The 24,333-nt window shown below is 34.5% G+C and overlaps 1 protein-coding gene across 1 annotated transcript in view; it reads right to left on the bottom strand.

Annotated features, from left to right (window-relative positions):
- The window catches only part of plekhh1 (pleckstrin homology domain containing, family H (with MyTH4 domain) member 1), a 42,445-nt gene extending 28,268 nt beyond the window's left edge, over positions 1-14,177 (bottom strand). The window contains exons 1-3 of the mRNA XM_073826601.1: positions 14,017-14,177; positions 2,876-2,941; positions 2,607-2,669 (exon numbers count right to left, since the gene is read on the bottom strand). Coding sequence (XP_073682702.1) covers positions 2,607-2,669; positions 2,876-2,941; positions 14,017-14,160 — 273 coding nt within the window. The 5' untranslated portion in view covers positions 14,161-14,177. The remainder of the gene's footprint in view (positions 1-2,606; positions 2,670-2,875; positions 2,942-14,016) is intronic.
- Between the last annotated feature and the right edge of the window lie 10,156 nt (positions 14,178-24,333).

Consider the following 24,333-nt stretch of genomic DNA (forward strand, 5'->3'; position numbering starts at 1 on the left):
TAACAAAATAAAATTATAGAAGGTTCAAACGCTCACTGATGCTTCAGAAGGAAACACGATGCATTAAAGGTCCCATATCGTACACATTTCTGGAGGTTTATTTTATTTGTTGATGTCCTTAAGAATATATATTTGCGGTATAAGTGCCAAAATCCATCTCAATATATTTTTACAGCTCCTTTTTTAGGAGCTCTGTCAAAAACAGGTCGATTTTGGCCCATCTAATTAATATTCATGAGCCTCTCTTCTGATTGGCCTGTTGTTTTCTGAGTGACGCACAACCAGGCCAATCACAGGTAACTACGGTCATGTATGCTGTAAGCGTAGCGAGCTCAGAGCAATAGAGAGAGCTGATACTCAACAGGATATTTTAGAATGATCATTAATGTTTTTTCTTTTACAAACACCGAATGCAGTAAGCTACATAACTGTTGCTTTAGTAAAGCCCCTTTCACAATGCGCGCTGATTCTGGAAAATTACGGGAACTGTGTGAACCAAAGCCAGAACCTAAAGGCAGTGTTGTAGTAATGATGCACGTTATCAAGCGACTCTTCACAACGAAAAATAACGTTACGTGCAAAGTGGAATGAAGCAGCGATCATCAGGCAGAGCCAGCTCCTCACTATCAGCGCTGAAGCACAGTTTGTTCAGGTTAGTTTCAGTTTAGTGAAACGTACGCGTCGCATTACATCTCACATCCAAACGTCACATGTCATTATGGGTTGTGTGTAAAGCACGCACAGATTCCGGAAAACAACTGTGAATGAACCAAATTAAACAACTCCGGAACAAATCGTGGGACACATTATCCGTGTATTTACGGGAATCGCTGTGTGAAAGAGGCTGAAGTTGACGTGCCGCTGGTCTCTTATATTAACGTTGTTCTGAAGCCTGTGTAATGATCGTAGCTTGACATCTATCGACTGAACAGGGTTTTCTCCACTTGTTTTCCTGTTGTTGTTGCTCAATGGAATGGATGCGTTGTTGTCTGGGGGTTTGACAAAAGGAGGGTGGGACGTTGGTTTTGTGACTGAAGGCGGTGACTTGAGTCGATCGGACGTCACATCGTTACGGAAGTCACAGCTGCTCGTGAAAATGAACAGCTACTTTAAGCAGGCTGTGTGCAGTTTACTGTGGATTGACTGTTTTGAAACTCATATGGTAGTTAGATAGCCCCTAGACCTTAGTTATCATGAAAAAAGCCAGGAAATTTTGATTTTGATGATATGGGACCTTTAAGAGCCGGGGGTAAAAACTTTTTTTCAAATTTGAAGATCAGGGTAAATTTAAATTATTTTGTCTTTTGGGAAACATGTAAGTACCTCTGTAGCTTCTGAAGGGCAATACTAAAAGAAAAAAATATAATACATAGGCAAAATGAGAAAAATGTACACATCTTTATTCTGTTCAAAAGTTTTCACCCCCGGCTCCTAATGCATTGTTTTTCCTTCTGAAGCATCAGTGAGTGTTTGAACCTTCTGTAATAGTTGCATATGTAATAGTTGCAACTGAGTCCCTCAGTTGTCTTCAGTGTAAAAAGATGGATCTCAAAATCATACAGTCATTGTTTGAAAGTGTTTAAATTAGTGGTGGGCCGTTATCGGCGTTAACGTGCTGCGTTAACGTGAGACTCATATCGCGCGATAAAAAAAATATCGCCGTTAATCTATTCTCAAAGTTGGGTTGGGAGCTGGGTCTAAACTACGCAAGATATGATGACTTTCACCTTGATATTTTAGCGCGGATGACGTATATCTAGTTGAATTGCACTGTAGGGGGCGAGAACGAGTCTTCAACTTCTGTGAAATTACCACATCAAATGAGACGCGCAGACATGGATGCAGCTATGAAGCCGCTTCAGGGCAGGTGCGTGCGTTACTGGGGCACGTGCCCCAGTGAAAATCTGCTGTGGCCCAGTAAAATCTCAAGTTTGAGTTATAATTTACTTTGATAATCCCGAAATAAAGACATTAAACTATATGCAACAACTGAATTGACGCTTCTAAAAGCAACGCAGTTTATTGGAAGACTATGCACGCAGATAGGCTATCCATACCCGCGCGCCTGTGTATTTTACGGGAACACGCACGTCGTACAGCCTTTTGCGCAGAAGTACTTGGTTACACAAGTTTGTATAGTTAATTGTGTTGTAAATGCAATTGTCAAGCAGTTTGTAATGCATTTTGGAAACAGGAGATGAGCGCCTGGTCTAATGCGCCACCTGGCTTGAGAAACCCGTTCTCAAAGACTTACTTTTAGTCATTATTTGGGTAGCACACATATTCTGAATGCCTTCAGCAGAATTTAAATTAGCCATTTTAATCTAGATTAATCTAGATTAATTTCAAGATTTAATCTAGATTAATCTAGATTAAAAAAATTAATCTATGCCCACCCCTAGTTTAAATACATAAAAATGCTGAAAAACCAAACAATTTGTGGGTCGAGGCACACTGTTGAGGTACACTGCAACTGAATTTATATATTTATATATGGTGTTAATGTAATATCAATGAATATTCTGGCAAACAGAATGCTAGTTCCTTAAAATTATCTAAATTATGGAAAATATACTAAAAATGGGATAGTGGTACAACGGATATACCTGTTTTTCAGCATTCTCTGCCCGCTGGTCAGCCTCAATCACTCTCTGTTCCAACTCCTGCATCTATAAAAATAAACACAGAGGTTCATGGATTTGTCTTTTGAGGATAGGATGTCTTTGTGTGAGGGGGAGAGATGGCTATATAAACTATGAATGTATGATAAACTATAAGAATAATCTATTGTATATCTGATTGTGAGTGACGTTATCTATCATGCTTAAAAGATTTTGATCATTATCCGGCACTAAATACTGAGGGCATGTTGTACTGGTGCGGGTTTGGGCACGCTCATGCCACAACCCACTGCGGTTATCAACAAGACCACCATGATGGCCTGACAGCACAGGGAAAAGGTTAGGGCACATCCTAGTAAACAAGCCACCCCACTCCCAAGCTGGAAAGTTAGGACAAGTTTCCTGCATCAAGTAATGTTTCTGTGCATAGTGCATAGTGAAAGCAGAATGTCTTGTTCTTTGTCATTGCAAAAAAAAAAAAGTGTAATTGTTTTATGTTTTTATTTTGTTTTTGTTTTCTTGTTTTGTTTTAGTTTTTTATTTAATCTTTTTGTTGTTGTTGTTTTTATTGTTTGTATTATGTTTTTGTTTGTTTGTAGTTTTGTTTTGTTTTTCCATTTAATCTTATTTGTTTTCTTTCTTGTTTCATTTTTGCTTTTGTTTTGTTTAGTTTCTTACTTTGTTTCATGTTTATTTAATATTTTTTGTTTTGTTTTTATTGTTTCTATTTCATGTTTGTTTTTTGTTTTTTTCTTGTTTCATGTTTATTTAATCTTTTTTTGTTTATATTTAGTTTTTGTTTATAGTTTTGCTATGATTTAGTTTATTTAATCTTTTTTGTTTTTTTGTTTTTATTGATTCCATTTTTTGTTTATAGTTTTGTTTTTCATTTAATCTTTTCTGTTTTTTTTCTCATTTATTTTTTTCATTTTGTTTTTGTTGTTTCGTATCATGTTTATTTAATGTTTTTTGTTTCTGTTTTGTTTTTGTTGTTTCTATTTTGTTTTTGTTTCTAGTTTTGTTTTGATTTTGTTTTTCCATTTAATCTTTTTTTGCTTTCTTTCTCGTTTCATTTTCCCTTTTGTGTTTTGCTTAATTTCAGATTTTTCCTTGTTTATTTAATCTTGTTGTTTTTATTGTTTCTATTTTGTGTTTGTTTGTTCTGTTCCTAGTTTTGTTTTGTTTTTCATGTAATCATTTGTTTCTCGTTTAGTTTTTCATTGTATTGTTTCATTTCTTTTTTCAGTTTATTTTATCTTTTTTTTTTTTTTTTTTTTTTATAGTTTTGTTTTGATTTACTTTATTTAATCTTTTTGTTTTTTGTTGTTTTTATTGTTTCTATTTTGTTTCTAGTTTTGTATTGTTTTGATTTCGTTTTGTTTAGTTTTTCATTTAATCATTTTGTTTTGTTTCATTTCTTTTTGTTTTGTTTATTTAATCTCTTTAGTTTTTTGTTTGTTTCCATTTAGTTTTTTTATTTGTTGTTTTGTTTTATTTCTTTTTTTCATTTTATGTTTATTTAATGTTTTTTTTCTATTTTGTTTTTGTTATGTTTTTAGTTTTGTTTTTTGTTTTCTTTCTCATTTAATTTTTCATTTCATGATTTATTTATTTGTTTCATTTTATTTCTTCAAAAACTTGCACTTTTCTTTAATTTAAATTTAGAACAAAATTCAAAACTAACTGAAACCTAAGCAACAATCACATACTCCAAATGTAAGGTGTTTTACTACTATTTCAAAGGCAGTTAGAAGGCATTTTCATCTGTGCATGGATTATACCTCCTCAAACAGAATCACTTCTGCAACAAATATATCGATTAGCAAAAGCTTGTTAGAACTCACACAGAGTTCCTGGCCATGACGTGCCTTGTGCTCAATGTTTCTTGAGTTCAGTGACCCAGTAAAAAGGAGGACAAGCGTACTAAAGAATTCCCACTGTATGACAGAGCACTTCTTTTGTTTAAAATTCTTTGTTCTTTCCCTTTTTCTTTCCACCCTTTCTCATTCCTCAAGCCAAAAGTACAGGGATTCCCAGGAGGCACCCACTCCATGTGAGCATTCCCTAAGTGTCAGGACCAGAAGAGCAGCCTGTGGGGTCATTGTGTGGAGGTGTGACTCTTCACCTAAGGGTCGGCAAATGTACAGAAGTGAATAGACGACACGGTGACAAATATGAACAAGGACATGCTTTCGCTGACACTTCATCAATCCGCATTACTATGGGAATAGTTTCCACATACTCAGGCTCAGCACTGACCTCAGATTAGCCTTACCCACTCAGCAATGATTCACTGAGCATTAAGAGCTATTCAACAACTATGTTGTAAAGTTTACTGATGTGGAGTGGAGAAAGTTGAGACACTGGCCTCAATAGAGTAACACAGACAGATTCAGTGAGTTCCAAGATAGTAGTTTAGCTTCATACCGATTAGTCAATTCATTTCAAACTAATGAAAATTAGGGGAGAAAAGTTAAAGGGATAATTCACCCAAAATTAAAACTCTGTCATTAATTACTTACCCTCATGTCGTTCCAAACCTATTTACAATGTATACAGAAATCTTATTTCTGTAGCGCTTTATACAATACAGATTGTTTTAAAGCAGCTTTAAAGGGATAAACAAATTAATGAGTCAAACAGACATCAGTTGTATTAAACGGCTCAAAAAATAGTTTAGTAGTTCAAATTTAGTTCACAATGTCGCATCTAATGTCCGCTAGCCCCAGTTTTCCTGAGATTTGGTCTATTGGGAATTAGTGTAATAGTAATTTTACTGAAACTGAATTAAAATTTTCATTTAGCTTAAAATGGAATACAAAAGCAAACAAAGTTTGGGTAATTCAATTTGTGTAACTGGGTAACTGAACTTGGTATGCTGTTCAGGTTGTTGAAGTTATAAGGTGATAAGGTGGAGCTCTTAAAAATAAAGATTGAAGATGTCATAGAAGAACCATTTTTGGTTCTCCAAAGAACCTTTCAGTGAACAGTTCCTGAAAGAACCATTTTGAAGAACATTTAAAAAATCTAAAGAACCTTTTTCAGCTATAAAGAATCTTTTCTGCATTTTAACGGTTCCATGGATGTTCAAGGTTCTTCATAGAACCGTTTATGCCAATAAAGAACCTTTATTTTAAGAGTGTAACTTAACATTGATCCTAAGGTTAAGACCAATGTTAAGACACAACATCATATCCTGACTCAGCAGAAGGCTGAGGATGAATTGACTGGGACGACAGGCCACAGGTTAAACAGGTGGGGGCAGGGCAGCTGCTCAAGCATCGGACAACCAGGTATGTGAAACATTTAACAACTGTTCTCTTGCAGACGCTATTGCGAAATGCAAAGAAGGTTTCCTCTTTGGTTGAACTCCAGAACTTCCTTAACCAGCTGACTTCACTGCTTCAGAATATGGAAGCGGAGAATGTGAACTATGCATTAATGACTGTGGAAATCACCAGCATAGCATCCATCTGCTATCGGTCTCTTATTAAAACAATGTATTTTTTGTGTTCTTCAACCTTTTTATAAACTAGTGAGAGCATGAAAAGAGTTTCTTTTTTAAAATAGGTGCCCACTGTGGAAGAAATGATCATTGTATGGGTCTAAATTATCGATTTTCCTTTTATGTAAAGTAAAGATCATGTTCCATATTTTGATTTTTTTGTACCCTCAGATTCCAGATTTTTAAATAGTTGTATCTCGGCCAAATATTGTACTATCCTAACAAACCACACATCAATGGAAAGTTTATTCAACTTTCAGAGTATTTATAAATCAATTTAAAAAAATTGACCCTTATGACTGCTTTTGTGGTCCAGGGTCAAAAATATCAAACATACTGGCTGAAAATGTAATGATTAACAACATTAGGTACAGACACCAAAAGTCTGAAACAACCAATGGCTCAATAATTAATTTGAGAACTATGCAAGAAGATAAAGGCTAATGAAGAAGGGATGGTGTATTTAAAAATGCAGCAAGATGATAGAATGGAAAGTAGGTGAGCTTCAGAGAGCGAGAGATAGCAAGAAAGTATCACTGCTATTGCGGGCTAATCCTCCTGTCTGGCAGCTCATTAGAAACGAGACAGTTTTACAGAGAGCATGAAGAACTAGGCCAAATCCAACATGAGGACCAACTTACTGAATCTTCTACATCTACTTTCCCATTTTAAATGCAAACACATGTGGCACTCACATAAAGACAGAGTGGAGTCACATCAACACGATCAGAACTGAAGTACATCTGACGCTTTCAACTAAAGTAAATTAGAAAATTAGTATAGCGTACAGCTTACTGCACATTTTGCATGAAATACTGCCAATTAAAATCATTATGTGAAACAGTATGTAGTATGCAACAATACATTTCAAAGTTTTATGCTTCATTGCATGAGGATAGTCGCGAATTAAGGGTTTGACATTCTTCATGTTCTTCGGGTGCCATCAGCCATTCAAGGTTGTCATGACATAATTTTCTGCAGCTTCAGCATGATAAAGGTGTGTTTCATTTGTACTCTTGAGTTCCCGGTAGGAACTTTCAACCAGAACCCCCTTTCAAGTCAGAGTTCCAACTTGAAAACTCAAGGAACCGCAACAACCCTGACTTCAGAATCCAATATGGCAGCTCAGTGCATCAACATAAATGAAACTATAGTAATATAAGTGACCCTGGACCAGTTATAAGGGTTATTTTTTTTAAATTGAGATTTATACATCATATAAAAAGCTGAATAAATAAGCTTTCCATTGATGTACGGTTTAATAGGGGATTTTTGGACCGAGATAGAACTATTTGAAAAATTGGAATCCGAAGGTGCAAAAAATAAAAATAAAAATAAAAATACCTTTACATTTGTCCAAATTAAGATCTTAGCAATGTATATTACTAATCAAAAATTAAGTTTTGATATATTTACGGTAGGAACTTTACAAAATATCTTTATTGAACATGATCTAACTTTTTTTTATATTTTTGGCATAAAAGAAAAATCGATAATTTTGACCCATACCATGTATTTTTGGCTATTGCTACAAATATACCCATGCTACTTAGGACAGGTTTTGTGGTCCAGGGTCACATATAGTTTATTAGAACTCAGTGGTGCACGCAGTGCTATCCAACCATTATCTGTGGACATGTCATTCTGATAAATCTGGGTAAAATACCATTTGTTTTTTAAATCAACTTGTATTGCTATTAATGGACATGTGCATTTTTGATTTACAACTTGCACTAGAAACATGGTCAATTATGATGTGATGTCATATCCAAGTCCGACATCCGAATTCTGAAATAAATGGAATGCAGCATTAGTCATGGAATGGATTTTGTAACAGGGTTGCACAACATATTGAAATTCTACATTCATCGCAAATTTAAAAAAAAAAAAACTAATGTTAAAGGGATAGTTCACAGAAAAATGAAAAAAAAAAAAAACATGATTTAATCACCCTCAAGCCACCCTAGGTGTGTATGACTTTCTTCTTTCAGAAGAAATCTCCTCCTTTCAGTCATCACTTGCCTTATATGAAAATCCTTCAACATTTTTGTTTACAAATCCTCACTTTTTATTTCGAATTTGAGACTGTTTTTTGTTTTGGTCTCTCCTTTTTCCTTTCACATTTGTCTTACGCTTATGCTAGACCTACATCCTACCTCATCCACTGGAACAACACTCTCTCATGAACGTGTACGACAGTTAGCAGAACTGTTTATAAAGGTGTAAATATGGATAATTTTATTACACAAATTAATCGATTCACTTCAGAAGGCCTTAACCCTCTAAGCTGTGTGGAGTAATTTTTATGATGGATGGACTGAAAGAGTCAGGACATTCCTTAAAGTTCACTGCCAGAACAAAAATGTACAGATAATTTACTCAACACCTTGTCATCCAAGATGTTCATGTCTTTCTTTCTTCATTCGTAAAGAAATTATGTTTTTTGAGGAAAACATATCAGGGTTTCTCTCCATATAGTGGGCTTATATGGTGCCCACGAGTTTGAACTTTCAAAATGGAGTTTAAATGCAGCTTCAAAGGGCTCTAAACGATCCCAGCCAAGGAAGTAGGGTCTTATCTAGCAAAACGATTGGTTATTATCTAAAAACAAATTGACAATTTATATACCTTTTGACCTCAAATGCCTGTCTTGTCTAGCTCTGCCTGAACTCCTGTGTATTCCAGTTCATTACATTACAGTTAGGGTAGGTCAAAAAACTTGCATCTCCCTTTTTCCTCCAACTTCCAAATCGTCCTACATTGTGGCATAAGTACTGACCCAGTGTTTACAAAGTGACAAGATCAGATGATCAAACAAGATCAAACAACACCAAATGCCCTTTACAAAAAAAAGGTAAAACATCAATGTAGGGCAATTTTTTGACATACCCTAACTGTCATGAACCGGAATACATGAGTTCATGCACAGCTAGAAAAGATGAGCATTTGAGGTTAAAGAAAATATATTTAAAAAAAATTGGGGGGGGGGGGGGCCTGATCGTTTCACTAGATGTAAATTTTTGTTCTAGAAGTGAACTTCTCCTTTAATAGAATGGCTGGGTGAGTAAGTAAAACATGGGGAAATTTTTATTTTTGGGTGAATTATCCTTTTAATATCAAAACGGTTTGGGATAAAAGTGATTTTAATTTTTCAAACAGTTGCAAAAATGCAAAAAGTGAGTTTTAAGATGACGCAGATTGCAGAGACTGGGTACACAATCATTACTGAAGTGTGTGTGCGCTCCGACGGTGATCAACAAGCGGTCATGACCCTCTTAAAGCAAACTAGTCTGAGAAGATGAGTCAGCCCACGGCACTCACAGCTGCTGTCAATGATTTAGGACCAAAAGAATGTAAAAATGTATGTTGGTTTTTCAGTTTAAAATATATTTAAATTGATTTTAGACACAAGTTAAAGCGTATCACATTTGTCTTCAATATCGGGGAGCCCTATTTTGTAATTTTGGAATATATTGCTGCAGGCACACTGTAAGGTTTTAGCAAAAACAGGTACTGTTCATCACATGGGGATTCCATTAATACAGAAAATGTGCACATACTTTGCACAGTACTATATGTGCAGAAACAGTCTGCGTAGTATGGTAGTAGCCTACGTGCACTAACACACCATTTTTATCTCATTCTACAATGGGACACACTTTTCAACTAAAGGGCATGTGTACGTGAACAGAATGGAAAAAGTATTCCCTCACGCCAGAATGAGAGATCACACCCCTTACACAATTCTGTGTCAAGCTTTTCCTCTGCAAAGTGGGTCAATGTGTAAAACACTCCTAACGCCGCCCAGAGAAGCAGATGAGAAGCGTATGGACCTTTCTAAAAAGGCACCAGCAGCAAAGTCTCAACACTTTCTTTAGTCCTCTTCAACAAAACAAGCAAAAACCCATGAGACCATGAGCCCCGATATTAAGCCTGGAAAGAATGGGAGAGCAGGAGAGTGTGGAGGTCAGGGTGAGCGAAAGGCTGTTAGAGCGATGACCAGAGAGGGAAGAAACCTGATGGAGGACGTCTGGGAGCCGTCCAAGACTTAATGTCCCTGTGGTCTGCGTGTTTGGACAGTAAACACCCTAATGGCACCACCACAGATAGAAAAAAAACACAACAACAGACCTACCTCTTGGACCGAAAAGAAAAACAAAATTGATGTTGTTGCTTTTGGACCGACTTATTAACATCAAGAAGAGCATATACACACATGGTTTACAGACCGATCTGATACTGTTTATATGTTCCTCCGCGAGGAGATGTTTATTTCACAGTGTTTTTACTGAGACAAAGTTATGCATGAAAAATGGTTAGAAGGTGTTCTGATTCTTCGCTAAATGGTTTTTATGGCTGAATAGTTTTGAGATTGACTGACTAGCGCACAACCGCAAAAAAAATCACAGATCATGTTTTCAGGCCATTTGAAGTTTGATTTTGACTTCAAAAGTAGTGATACATAAATGTGTGTATTGCTTACTTACAATTTAATTAGACTTCCCTTTAACACCAGCATTTCATTTATTCAGACTGATTCGCAAACTCTGAGCAGGCGTAAACACATAAACCATCTCATCATAGCCAATCATGACCAGTCACATTGCAATTAAGGCATTGCTTTCTCTCACACAACTTTCCCCAATTCAATTCTCAATTACCCCACAACAAACTCACCACATGCTTTAGCGGGCCTGTTAAAACTCAAGAGAGATGCGAACTCCCGCTGTAACTTTACCCGCCGGTGACACTTTTCATGCCATATTTTGTAATATTTGCTTTATTTAATCTTTGTACTATGATTTTATGTTCTCATCCAGTTTTTTGCTTCTGAATTCATGCAAATATGTTTCGCATTCTCAGTGTTGCCACAAGGGGCGCTACAGCAGGTATTAGCATAAATATGTTCTTTTACAGTCAGTTTCGGCTTTCAGGTCAACTATCATTGCAGTTTAAGACTGGCTAATGCAAAACCCCCTAATCATAAGGCCATTTTCAGTTCAACTATAATACTGTTGGATCAACAGTTTAAAAAAAAATCTTGATAAGCAAGTTAGTTAAAATCAAAACATTTATATTGACCTAAATAATTATACATTATGTTTAAAGGGGTCATCGGATGGCCATTTTCCACAAGTTGATATGATTCTTTAGGGTCTTAATGAGAAGTCTATAACGTACTTTGGTTAAAATGTCTCAAGGGTAATGTAAAAAACACTCTTTTTACCTTTTACCTAAATGGTAATGAGCTCTGCTCGCCCTGCCCCTCTCTGCCGTGGGATGACGAGCTGTAATGTTTACTTTAGCCGTGTTTAGCTGCGAAACTTGCTAACTAGCACATTATTAAGAAAGGCCATTTGCAAAGATGCATAAAAAACCCTTATACTCACTTCTGCTGTGGGTGCATAAACACAGACGCATATGTAGATCGGGATCCTTTCAAAAACTAAAGTAATGTTAATCCTCTGCATCTTTAGCGGCTCAGATGTCGGGAGTAAATGATGACTGCTATGTTCATTATTACATCCAACAACAGAACACCTCAAGCAGAGACATTCTTGTCTTCCCCTGCACCTGAGTCGAAACGATTGGAGTAAGACTTTTTCAGCTAGGTGTGGGCGGGTCTAAGGTAAGGCGCTCATGTCAATCAACTATCGTGGGAGCGGTCTCTGACGGTGTGTCGTCACACCAACAAGGAGCTGAGAATGACCTGATTTTAAAAGAAGGATATTACTTCTAAGGTTTAAAAAATACCACTAGGTGGATTTCTATCATTGTAGGGTGTTTTGTACACAAACTGCCAACACACATTAATGTTCGAACAACATGTAAAAGTGAGTTTTCCATCCGATTAACCCTTTAAAAGTAACTCTTTCGCCCTAGTAGTAGTAGTAGCCTAGCTGAATAAATAAGCTTTCCATTGATGTATGGTTTGTTAGGATAGAACAATATTTGGTTGAGATACTACTATTTAAAAATATACAATCTGAGGATACCTTTAAAGTTGTCCCAAATGACGTTCTTAGCAATGCATATTACTAATCATAAATTACGTTTTGATATATTTATGCTAGGAAATTTACAAAATATCTTCATGGAACATGATCTTTACTTAATATCCTAATGATTTTTGGCATAAACGAAAAATCTATTATTGTGACCCATACAATGTATTTTTGGCTATTTGGCTATACCTGTGCTACTTAAGACTGGTTTTGTGGTCCAGGGTCACATAAAAAGTAGATTCTTTCACTCTGCTTCTGTCTCTTTTTTTCTTGACAAGAAGTGCATTTATTTAGTCACTGAACATCTTTACGACCATATCAAATGGGAGACTTTGTAGATGTGCACTCCAACTTCACTTCAGTGAAGTTCAGACTTCCAGACGCTAGTCAAATGAGCGCAGGAAAGGTACAGGTGAAAAGGGAGCTTTAGTAGAAGAACAGTGAATTGCAGTCGGATGAGATGTCGTCAAACCATTATGTCAATAAAACAAATTTACCTGTCCTGTCAGCCGTTATACTGCACTTGTAGCATGCACGCTTCAATTGCACGCACAAATGCAGCAGCGCATGCTGTAGCCTGTATTTTCCCATATCAAAGTGCAAATGAAACTATGAGTATGCTTTTCAGATCCGCGTCATATTCAGCAGCGGCAGTTCTTAAAGTAATAGCAGCCAAATAACCTAATAACCCAGCTGCCGTGATGTCTACTAATCAAAGAACAAAAGGAAAAGAAGAAATCAATAAGGATTTCTGTATATTTCCTTCTTGCTGAAGGGCACAGGTAAAAAATGGGTTTATGTGGAGATTGATTTAAGTTAAAATTAGAAGTTGTTATTTTAAGTTTAATAAATGTTAAAATTGATAGCTCTCAGTTATACTGAGCAATTTTATAGACATCAGTAATATTGGTATCAGTGATACTCACCTTTAGTCATAAAAAAATTTGTAACAAATATAAAAAATATACTGTCTTTATGTTGTTTCTACATTAATTTGAAGATTGAAAGCGAAATTATTGCAGTATTAAAGTATATTTAAAAATGAATGTTAGGCGGGATTAATCACGATTAATCGCAATTTTTTTTTTAAAAATTAATTCGTTTTTGTGATTGATTAGTTATTTTTGTTTAATCGATTGACGGCACTAATAAAAAGACAGCTACTTTTAGTAATCTGGTTATTAATAAACAATTGCTTCCCTCGTCTATAAAACGCACACACCGACACACACCTGCATATCTACTCAAGCATTCACACGAGTCAGTGGTTTCCCCCTGACTTTCCTTGCAGGGCTGCCTGCCAAGTTTGACAGTTAACCTTTTCTTGCAAGACGAAACGCTGAGGTCAATGCAGCATGACCAAACCGTAGAGGAGGAGGGAAAGAGAAACAGCGGAGGAGAAACTAAGTAACTTGTTCCACTGTGTCTGAAGAAAAAATACTTTTTAAAAAAAGTAAACGAGAAAAAGAATCAGCTGATATTACCAGTACAAAAAAATACAGTGTTGTAATGCATCAGGTGGTAATACCACAGTACTTTGATATATAACATGTTATAGTAGTTGGTAGTACTACTTTTTGGTACTTTCTTGTTAGTTGGGATGACAAGACAGAAAACAGGCTGAGGAGTTCATGTGCAAGTCATGAGATGTAAACCATGTTTACTACATTACCTGTCCTTATACTGTATATCATGTGATGTTCATTGTCAAATAAAATGGCTTTTTTACAGTCTAATTCAAGGGAATTGATATTTGTTTCGGCTAGATGAATTTATGCGTGCATAAGCTGTGCAAAATGTACAGAAAATAAACTAATCATATGCATAACTGGAATGCAGTGGGCGAATTGTAGACCCTGTGTTACCCATAATACCCCTCATTTACCCTCTCAGCAAGTAGGTGGCGGATATTTCCCGCTTGCAGGCGAAACCTCATGAGCTGCGTCTCCAGTGCGATGCATCTCTTCTGCCAGTCCACACTGCCGTTGGGCACTGCTGCTGTGGATGCACCCTCCATCACCTCTGCCATCTGTGCTTATGTGCCAGTCTGCCAACCTGCAGGTAACAGTGAGAACACAATGAACTTTTACATGTATGCAAGGCCAAAAGAGTACAGGGTTGAAAGGTTTGCCTTGAATTCTGAAATGGAGGGGTGGGACCTTGGACTCAGTATATTTAGAGAAGAAAATAACTACGGAAATTAGATGTCTATTGGACAATTCAACTAGAGAAAGACTGAAAGACCATTAACAAAGCCAGACATTAATAGTACTGACCAATTTACCGGCCAGACCAGTTAATCTGCCAATTTTCAAAAATACTGACAATGGCTTATAATTGTCCATGTATCTAATCCAAAATCTACAAACAGCCTTGTACACAGACAATGAATATGTTTGAAGGAGAGCAATTTATAGCCAAAGAAATATAAGAGTTGAGCATAAATAGCATAATTTCCAGTCCTTTCCGGGATTGACATCCAAGTTTTTAAATTCCCTGATATTCCCATTTTCCATTATCTGGATTTTAGCACAGCTCTGTAGATATAATCGGCATGGAAGTGTGTTTCTGCCTCAGAGTGAAAAATAAAAAGAGTGACTGGGAGATAAAGTTTAAAATAATCAAAATAGCCATATTTATGAAAAATGACATCACAATTACAAACAATTGTTAGATATAAGATTGCAATTATGAGAAATAGTCACAATTGAGACACATTGTGAGATACAAATTTGAATTTACAAGAAATTAAGTTGCAACTACAAAACTTTTGCAATAACACCAAATAAAAATTGCCAAAGTCACAATTATAAAGTCATATTGTGAGATACAAAGTTACAATTATGAGAAATAAAGTCGCAATTTTAAGATATAAAATCATATTGTGACATGCAAAGTTATAATTATGAAAAATAAAGTTACAATTATGAGAAATAAAGCAGCAATTTTGAGATACCAGTTAATCTGCCAAGTCGCAATTTTGAGATACGTATAGTCATATTGTGAGATGCAAAGCTACAATTATGAGAAATAAAGTTGCAATTTTGAGATGTAATGTAATAATGTGATATGCAAAGTTACAATTCTAAGAAATAAAGTTGCAATTTTGAGATATACAGTCATATTGTGAGATGCAAAGTTACAATTATGAGAAATAAAGTTGCAATTTTGAGATGTAAAGTAAAATTGTAAGATGCAAAGGTACAAATATGAGAAATATTTGCAATTTTGAGATATAGTCATATTGTGAGAGGCAAAGTTACAATTATGAGAAATAGTCACAGTTTTAAGATACAGTCATATTGTGAGTTGCAAAGTTACAATTATGAGAAATTAAGTTGCAATTTTGAGATGTAAAGTAATATTGTGATATGCAAAATTACAATTATGAGAAATAAAGTTACAATTTTGAGATATAAAGTCATTTTATGAATTGCAAAGTTACAATTATAAGAAATACAGTTGTAATTTTGGGATTATGACTTTGTATCTCACAGTAGGACTTTATATCTCAAAATTGTGACCATTTCTCATAATTGTAACTTTGTATCTCACAATATGACTTTATTTGTCAAAATTGTGACTTTATTTCTCAAAATTGTAACTTTGTATCACACAAAAAGTTTTTTTTCTTTTCTCAAATTCAGGTTATTTATTTATTTATTTTTTTACCAAATTATGTTTATTTTTTCCCATTAATTTTCTTGATTCATTTTGAATGTTTTCATAAAATTGTAATAATCAAAAGCATCTCTAATTAACTGATTTTATAAGAAAAAAAAATTTTTTTTTTAGAAATACTGCTGTGTACTTACATTTTTCTGGTAAATAATTTTTCAGGTAAATATTCCTTTAAAAATAATAATTGTATTAATAGTAGTGGTACTATCATTACGTTAAATAATATATTTCTGTCACAATTTCTTAAAGTTAAACCAAACTTTTATTTTGACAGGTTGCCATGAAGACCTTTAAGTTTGTGTTTGTATATGGCATGACGATAAATGGTAAAATACTCATGAAATGACTCTTAGAGCAGTTCATATTGATGCGGCAGAGGTTGAAAACACCGTAAGCATCACTTGCGCTTTAGTATGTGTGTAGTAAACGAAACCGTGCATCTGTGCCAGTCATTCACACAGACACACAGAACATGCAGGGTTAGTATTTTTAGGAAATAGTATTTTTGCAGCTTAATATTGACAGTCCATATCATGTTTTTATTTAAGTTTATCCACCTACTTATGATTTATTAATTTAAAATTTGGCAAATTCTGTGACATTCTGTAATACTGTTATGTTATACTGTAAAATCCATTATTATGAATGGATTTCACGATTCCGTCCATATTTTCCACATCGTGGAAATCATTGGGTCCCGTTTAAATGATGACATTTTTTCTTAAATATAAAATCAGGAAAGTTAGCACTAGGCATTTGAAAAGGCAACATTTTTTACTTTATGCCTTTAAGTAATAAAAGGAATTTTAATTCACATAGTTGATCATCATGTATTCAAGACATTGCATTTATGAATTGCATTTTCAATGTACTTTTGAATAAATTAATAGATAGGATAAAAAAATAACCAACCCACTAGCTTTACAGATGTTACAAACTTTTACGATGTGAGCTACAAACGGTCGCCTGTTGGCTTTGTACAGGTAAAAATAATCAGCGCTTTCCACTATTCAAGAGCTTGTCTCCTTTGAGCTTCCACATTCTTTATCCCTTTTTCAGGGGAAGAGAGAAAGACCCCCTCCCTCATATTGGTAATGGGACTGTCATGCAGAAAGACTCCATTGTGTGGGCCAGGATCCTGTTTCTCCATGGGCCTGTAATTAAGAAGGGATTGCTTGAGCAGGGATATTTAGGTGGCTGAATATAGGGTAGGGATTGCTTAGACCGCCGGGTAAATTGTCTACACATGCATAGCTGGACTTACCCCATCCCTACGGCCTTCACACGATACATGCATGTGTATATTATTGCATATGTAGAGAGAGAGAGAGAAAAGGTAGCCTTTGTTAAACTGTGTCATCTCTATGAGCTCACAGCTCTCCAGTTTGCTTTTCAGTGGTTACCTAGGTGATCACTAAAAAGTGAGCTCATTTGAAGGGAGGGAAACAATAAAAGAGAGGTGAAAAGAAACCCCTGGCCCAGAGCAGTTACCGCCAGACCTGTGATGTCAACAGTGTGTTGGTAAATGTCAGTCTTAGATCACCTAGATTTTGGCTTCTTTTTCATTCAACTGTCTAATGGAATTAAACTTCAGTCGCTGAAACACTACAAACGCTAAAGCGAAGTTCCTGTCAGTTAACTATTAAGTAATGGTCCGCTAATGTGGGGTTTTTAATGGCCAATTTTTAGAGAGCAGGGTGGCCTATGGCTAATACAAAGCAGGCATAATACAACTAAATGGTGATGAAGGAAGCCTAGGCAATTTGTGCCTTAGAGCTAAAAACATAAAGGTAATTGCTATTTCTTGTAATTTGTGACTCTATCCCACAGTATGAACATATATATTTACACATCGCAACTTTATTTCTTGTAATTGTGACATTGGCGTTACATTTTTTTATTTGTTGTTATTGGAAAAATATGTCTTGTAATTGCAACTTAATTTCTTGTAAATTCAAATTTGTGTCTCACAATATGTCTTTATATCTCAAAACTGCAACTTTATTTCTTGTAATTGTAACTTTGCATCTCATAATGACTTTATATCTCAAAATTGCAACTTTATTTCTTGTAATTGTAACTTTGCATCTCATAATATGACTTTATATCTCAAAATTGCAACTTTATTTCTTGTAATTGTAACTTTGCATCTCATAATATGACTTTATATCTCAAAATTGCAACTTTATTTCTCGTAATTGTAACTTTGTATCTCATAATATGACTATATCTCTACATTGCAACTTTATTTCTCATAATTGTAACTATGAATCTCACAATATGACTTTATATCTCAAAATTGCAACTTAATTTCTCATAATTGTAACTTTGAATCTCACAATATAACTTTATATCTCAAAATTGCAACTTAATTTCTCATAATTGTAACTTTGAATCTCACAATATAACTTTAAATCTCAAAATTGCAACTTTATTTCTTGTAATTGTAACTTTGCATCTCATAATATGACTTTATATCTCAAAATTGCAACTTAATTTCTCATAATTGTAACTTTGAATCTCACAATATGACTTTATATCTCAAAATTGCAACTTTATTTCTTGTAATTGTAACTTTGCATCTCATAATATGCCTTTGTATCTCAAAATTGCAACTTTATTTCTCGTAATTGTAACTTTGTATCTCATAATATGACTATATCTCTACATTGCAACTTTATTTCTCATAATTGTAACTATGAATCTCACAATATGACTTTATATCTCAAAATTGCAACTTAATTTCTCATAATTGTAACTTTGAATCTCACAATATAACTTTATATCTCAAAATTGCAACTTAATTTCTCATAATTGTAACTTTGAATCTCACAATATGACTTTATATCTCAAAATTGCAACTGTATTTCTCATAATTGTAACTTTGAATCTCACAATATGCCTTTGTATCTCAAAATTGCAACTTTATTTCTCGTAATTGTAACTTTGTATCTCATAATATGACTATAGCTCTACATTGCAACTTTATTTCTCATAATTCTAACTATGAATCTCACAATATGACTTTATATCTCAATATTGCAACTTTATTTCTCATAATTGCTACTTTATTTCTCGTAATTGTAACTTTGTATCTCATAATATGACTTTGTATCTCAAAATTGCAACTTTATTTCTCATAATTGTAACTTTGCTTCTCACAATATGACTATATCTCAAAATTACAACTATCTGTCATAATTGTAACAACACAGTATTTTTGAAAAAAAGAAGAAAAAAAAATATTATAAAATCAGTTAATTAGAGATTAGAGACTATTAGTTTTATGAAACCATTTAAATGATATCCAGACATTTAGGGGGGTTAAAAATAAACCTGAATTTAAGAAAAAAATGTATTTTATAAGGCTTTAAACATGTATTTTTTGTTTAACTTTTAATAAATTCAATCAATCAATTAGACATGCTTTTTGGTCAACATTATAACCAATAATTTAACCATAAAAATAAGAAAAAAAAAAAAAAAAAAAAAAAAAAAAAAAGGAATTTGGGGGGAAAAAAGGAATTTGGGAAAAAAATAAAACAGATTTCACATGGTCCTATTCAAATAATTAAATTCTTTAAAAGAAGCCCTGTTTGGCATAATCTTGTGTTTCTTTGGGGAAAACATATTTTAACAGAACCTCATCGCTGCTCATTAATATCGGTCAAATCATTGTCATGTAGTGCACCCAAAAAGCAAAAACATGCAGAAAAAAAAATTAATTGAAAATTATACGAAAAAGGCTGATGACCGTATCAATAAATCTCAGATAATCTGATCTTTTTTTATGACAAGGCAAGATTAGCTCAGGCCGCAAAATGTCATGTGGTGCAACTCCTCAAAATCATATTCATGAAAAAAAACAAAACATTAAATCGATGTTTGTGAAAATAAATAAATAAATTAATTAAAATATTTTACCTTGAAAATATAATTTTAAAACTTTCAGAAAATAATTATTTATTATCAATACTGCTGGGTTACGATTAATCACAATTAATCACATCCAAAATAAATGTTTTTCTTATATAATATATACAGTATGTGTGTGTACTGTGTATATTTATTATGTATAGATAAAGACACACATACAGTACATATTTAGAAAATATTTACATGTATATGTTTATATTCATATAATTTATATTATATATAAATATATTTGATATATAAATTATTTTTCTTAAATATATGCATGCATGTGTGTGTATTTATATATACATAATAAATATACACAGTACACACACATTTATTATGTACACAAAAACTTTTATTTTGGAAGTGATTAAATATGATTAATCGTTGCCCAGCACTAATTATAACATAATGAATAATTTTTTACTACTTTTTATTTGATGGTCACACCACATGACAAACGTGAAAACTTTTTATATAAACCATGAATATAAAGAGTACATTCCTGAGATCTTGCCATGTGTGTTTTTAACAGCTTTTTTTAATATATTTTTTTTCCTTTTATTTATCATAGACACTTTTATGTCACTGACCCTACTGTAAAAAGCAATAAGCTGACTTAACTTAAAAAAAAGAAACCCGTTGCCTTAAAATTAAGTCAATAAACTTCATGCATAATCACAAAAAATAAGTTAAGTGAACTTGACAATTCTGAGTTCTAAATGTTTTTATTTTTAAGTTGGACTAACTTAAATGCATTAAATTGCGATAACTTAAAAGTGTAGCATGATGTGCAGAAGTGCTATGACAAAGACTCTCAGGGTCCTGTGGTGTATCTAATCAAAGCGGCGGAGTGTATGAGCTGTAGATCATCTTTGTTACTAGAGTTTAAATGTAGCCTGTCATAAACGCGCACTAACCTCGACGTCTGAAATGGCTAAAGATAACATCTCTTTTCAGATGGTGGGAATAAAACTACAAGTCACAATGTAGAATGTGGGACAACAAAATAAAAGAGAACGTTAAAAAAATTCATGATGTTTTTGACAGACTACAAAGCCATAACGGTTAACTTCTGGACAATATAACGGCCCTTCTAACAGACAATAAAGGAAAGCTAGCTGTTGCGTTGGAAGTGAAACGGTAAATGAGACGGACTGACACCAGAAGTCTCCGGCGCGGCAGACATTCAAACTGCAGAGCGGCACAACTGCACCATGTCGCACTCTGCAATTAGCATGCTCGTAACTACAGCCCTACTGACAAATTACAGAAGCGGTGCACAGAGAGATTCCACTAGCTGACCAAAACGCTATAACTCTCTGTCCAGTTATGTACGGACTTGACTGAAGTCAAAACCTGAGGTTTGGGAAACAGTCTGGAAGAGGCAGGAATGGCCGTCAGAAAGAGAGGTCAAATTAAGCCAATGTTTCTGCTAGCTCAGCCCACGTTGACTTGTTCTGCCAAATATGACAGTAACATGTAAATAATCCATTTGCCCCTGAAGCCTCTGTGCCAATGTTGTGAGGAACAAGGCATTTTGCACCCTTCGCTTGTTTGACGGGGGAAGGGAGGAAGAGAGAAGAAAGAGTCACTACACTCTTTTCTCATATGCCTGGAGTAGGACATTTTCAATATGCACAATTATATAGATACAACTTATCAAATATGTTATATGTTTACAATAATACAAAATTAAAACAAGTTAATAGAACGATAATTTTCATAATATCACAAGAGTTTTAAAATGATTGTCACAACTGGAAAGTATGAAAGTGTTAAAGGACAGGTTTACTTCCAGAACAAATATTAACAGAGAATTTACTCACCCCCTTATCATTCAAGATGTTCATGTCTTTCTTTCTTCAGTCGTGAAGAAATTATGTTTTTTGAAAAAAACATTTCAGGATTTTTCTCTATATAGTGGACTTCAACGGTGCCCACGAGTTTGAACTTCCAAATGCAGTTTAAATGGAGCTTCAAAGGCCTCTAAATGATTGGTCTAGTGAAACGATTGGTCATTCTCTTAAATAAATTAATATTTATACACTTTTTAACCACAAATGCTTGTCTTGTCTAGCTCTGAGATGCACATGCGTACTCTTTGCGCTCCCGTTCAAGACAGTTAGGGTACGCCAAAAAACTCACATCTCATTTTCTCCTCCAACTTCAAAATCGCCCTACGTTGCTGTTTTACCTTTTTTTGTATAGGGCGTTTGATCTTCTTTGCATGTTCACTTTGTAAACACTTGATTGTTACTTCTGCTGCGATGTAAGACGATTTTGAAGTTGGAGGAGAAAATGAGATGCGAGTTTTCGACATACCCTAACTGTATTGAACCGGAGTGCACAAGAGTATGCATGTGCATCGCAGAGCAAGACAAGACGAGCATTTGTGGTTAAAAAGTGTATAAATATTAATTTATTTAAAATGACAGATTGCTTCACTAGATAAGACCCATATTCCTCGACCCGGGGCAGTGTTGAAGTCCAAAATATGAAGAAAAATCCTGAAATGTTTTCCTCAAAAAACTATTTCTTTACGACTGAGAAAAGAAAGACATGAACCTGTGAGTAAATTATCTGTAAATTTTTGTTCTGGAAGGAAACTAATCCTTTAAGTCAAAGATGTATAATAGCTCATTGTAGGTAAGTTCATTTCCATAAACCAGTTTAAACTTCCTGGGGGGTGTTCCATAAAACAAGTTTACCAAATAAGTCAGGCTTATTTCAGTTAGTCTGACTTATTGCCACTTGATTTGGCTTAAAATAAGTCATACTGTACTAACTGAAATAAGCCTGACTTATTTGGTAAACTTGTTTTATGGAACACCCCCCTGTTCTAGTTTTATTTAAAACAGAACTCAAAAATGTTCACAGAAGTCTCCGTAATAAACAGTAATAAAAGCTACCTAAATATATTTGTTTTATTATATAATATAAATTACACGATATACACACATTCATTCTAACTACTAATACTAAATATTACTAAGTGCGAAACATGCCTTATTTTGATATTGGGGAGGGTTTTGTGGTCCAATTTAAGTAGAGAAACATTGCACGGCTATGGTCAATTTCACAGCTAATTCATACATATTGAGACAAATGTCACGATTTGATTCAATTCCGAACCACAAGCTTGCGTTATGATTCAATTTCCAATTCAATTCGATAACGATTATTTTGTATATCAGGTACAGTACATGCCAAATTTTCTCAAGGAAAGAAAAAAAAAACTCAACTAATGCTGTAAAATTTACATGAAAGTTGGTCCAATTTTGATTTATTGGATAACAGACTAGACTAATCGATTCTTGGGATTTGAGAATCAATATCGTTTTGTAAAAAATGAGAATCTCTTAAAATCAAGAAATATTTTAAATATTTTTTACTCAGCCCTACTTGATGCATATAATTATTTATAACATTGATAAAAGAATAAAAAAATACTGAGATTTTTTGTATTTTTGGATATTTCACCCAGCATAGAGTCTACTTGAAATATCAAGCAATCATTAAGGCTCCTATACATATCTCAAATATAATCTTATATATGTCTTAAATATAGGCCTAAGTATATCTCAATGCATTCATGACAACAGATATAAAATCCAGACTTGCACACCAAGCTGTAGCTTTAATGACAAAAAAAGACTATTATTTGCAAAACCCAATATACTCTATATAGACACAAGGAGAATATGATCTCTGTTAAACAGTGTAGTAGTGGAAAGAATAAATCTTATAAACCAATGTGTGTGTGGGTCATGAAAGGCCAGTGGGAAACCAGGACAAGTCTCTGGTGCATCATTCAATAAAACAGAACCTCCTCTGTTATTCCAATAAAATGAATATCATTTTGAAACTCTATTTTATGTACCCGCACGCGCACACACCCCAGATCTCTGCTGAGCGTGCAGCTGCGGTGATGTAAGCGATTAGGCGATTAAATGATATCATCGCAACAGTCGTGTGAAATCCCCTCTGTTGTTTTTCTGGATTGTCTCTGTCAAGACCAAACTGGTTTTCCAAGACTTTGGCATCTCATCCGGATTACTCAAATCAGCAGGAAAAAAGCATGTCTGGTTGAGCTTGTGGTGTGTGTGTGTGCGCACAAGTGTGTTTCTGCCATTACAATGAACACACTTTGAAGGCAATCAATGACATTTGAGTCCTATTACTGCTGCATTTATATTCAAATAAAAAATGATGTGTGCTGCTATATGATATCATGTCTGCATGTGCGATCGTCTGAATGAATAGTTAAAGTAGCTATTACAGGTTGGAGCGAGCAGTCTGTGAGCTTTCCAACTCTTTGCTCTTGCACAGACTATATATCTCAAAAGAAAGGCCACCACATGCAACTTAACCGAGCCTGACATCTTTTGTTTCAGCCTGCAACAAAGTTTCCATTTGGTGTCTGTGCAACAATTTATGGCCACCCATAACATCAGCTTTGGAGGTCTGAATGCCTGTTTGACTAACTCAAAGTAGCTGTTCGACAGAAAACAGCAAAACAGGATTCATTCAGCCATGCTGATGCTTTCGGACTAGAGCTTTAACCTAAAGTGAAGGTCTGAGAAGGTTGGTTCCTCTAAGG

Source organism: Garra rufa, chromosome 21 (genome assembly GCF_049309525.1).
Source record: "Garra rufa chromosome 21, GarRuf1.0, whole genome shotgun sequence".
Lineage (NCBI taxonomy): Eukaryota > Metazoa > Chordata > Actinopteri > Cypriniformes > Cyprinidae > Garra > Garra rufa.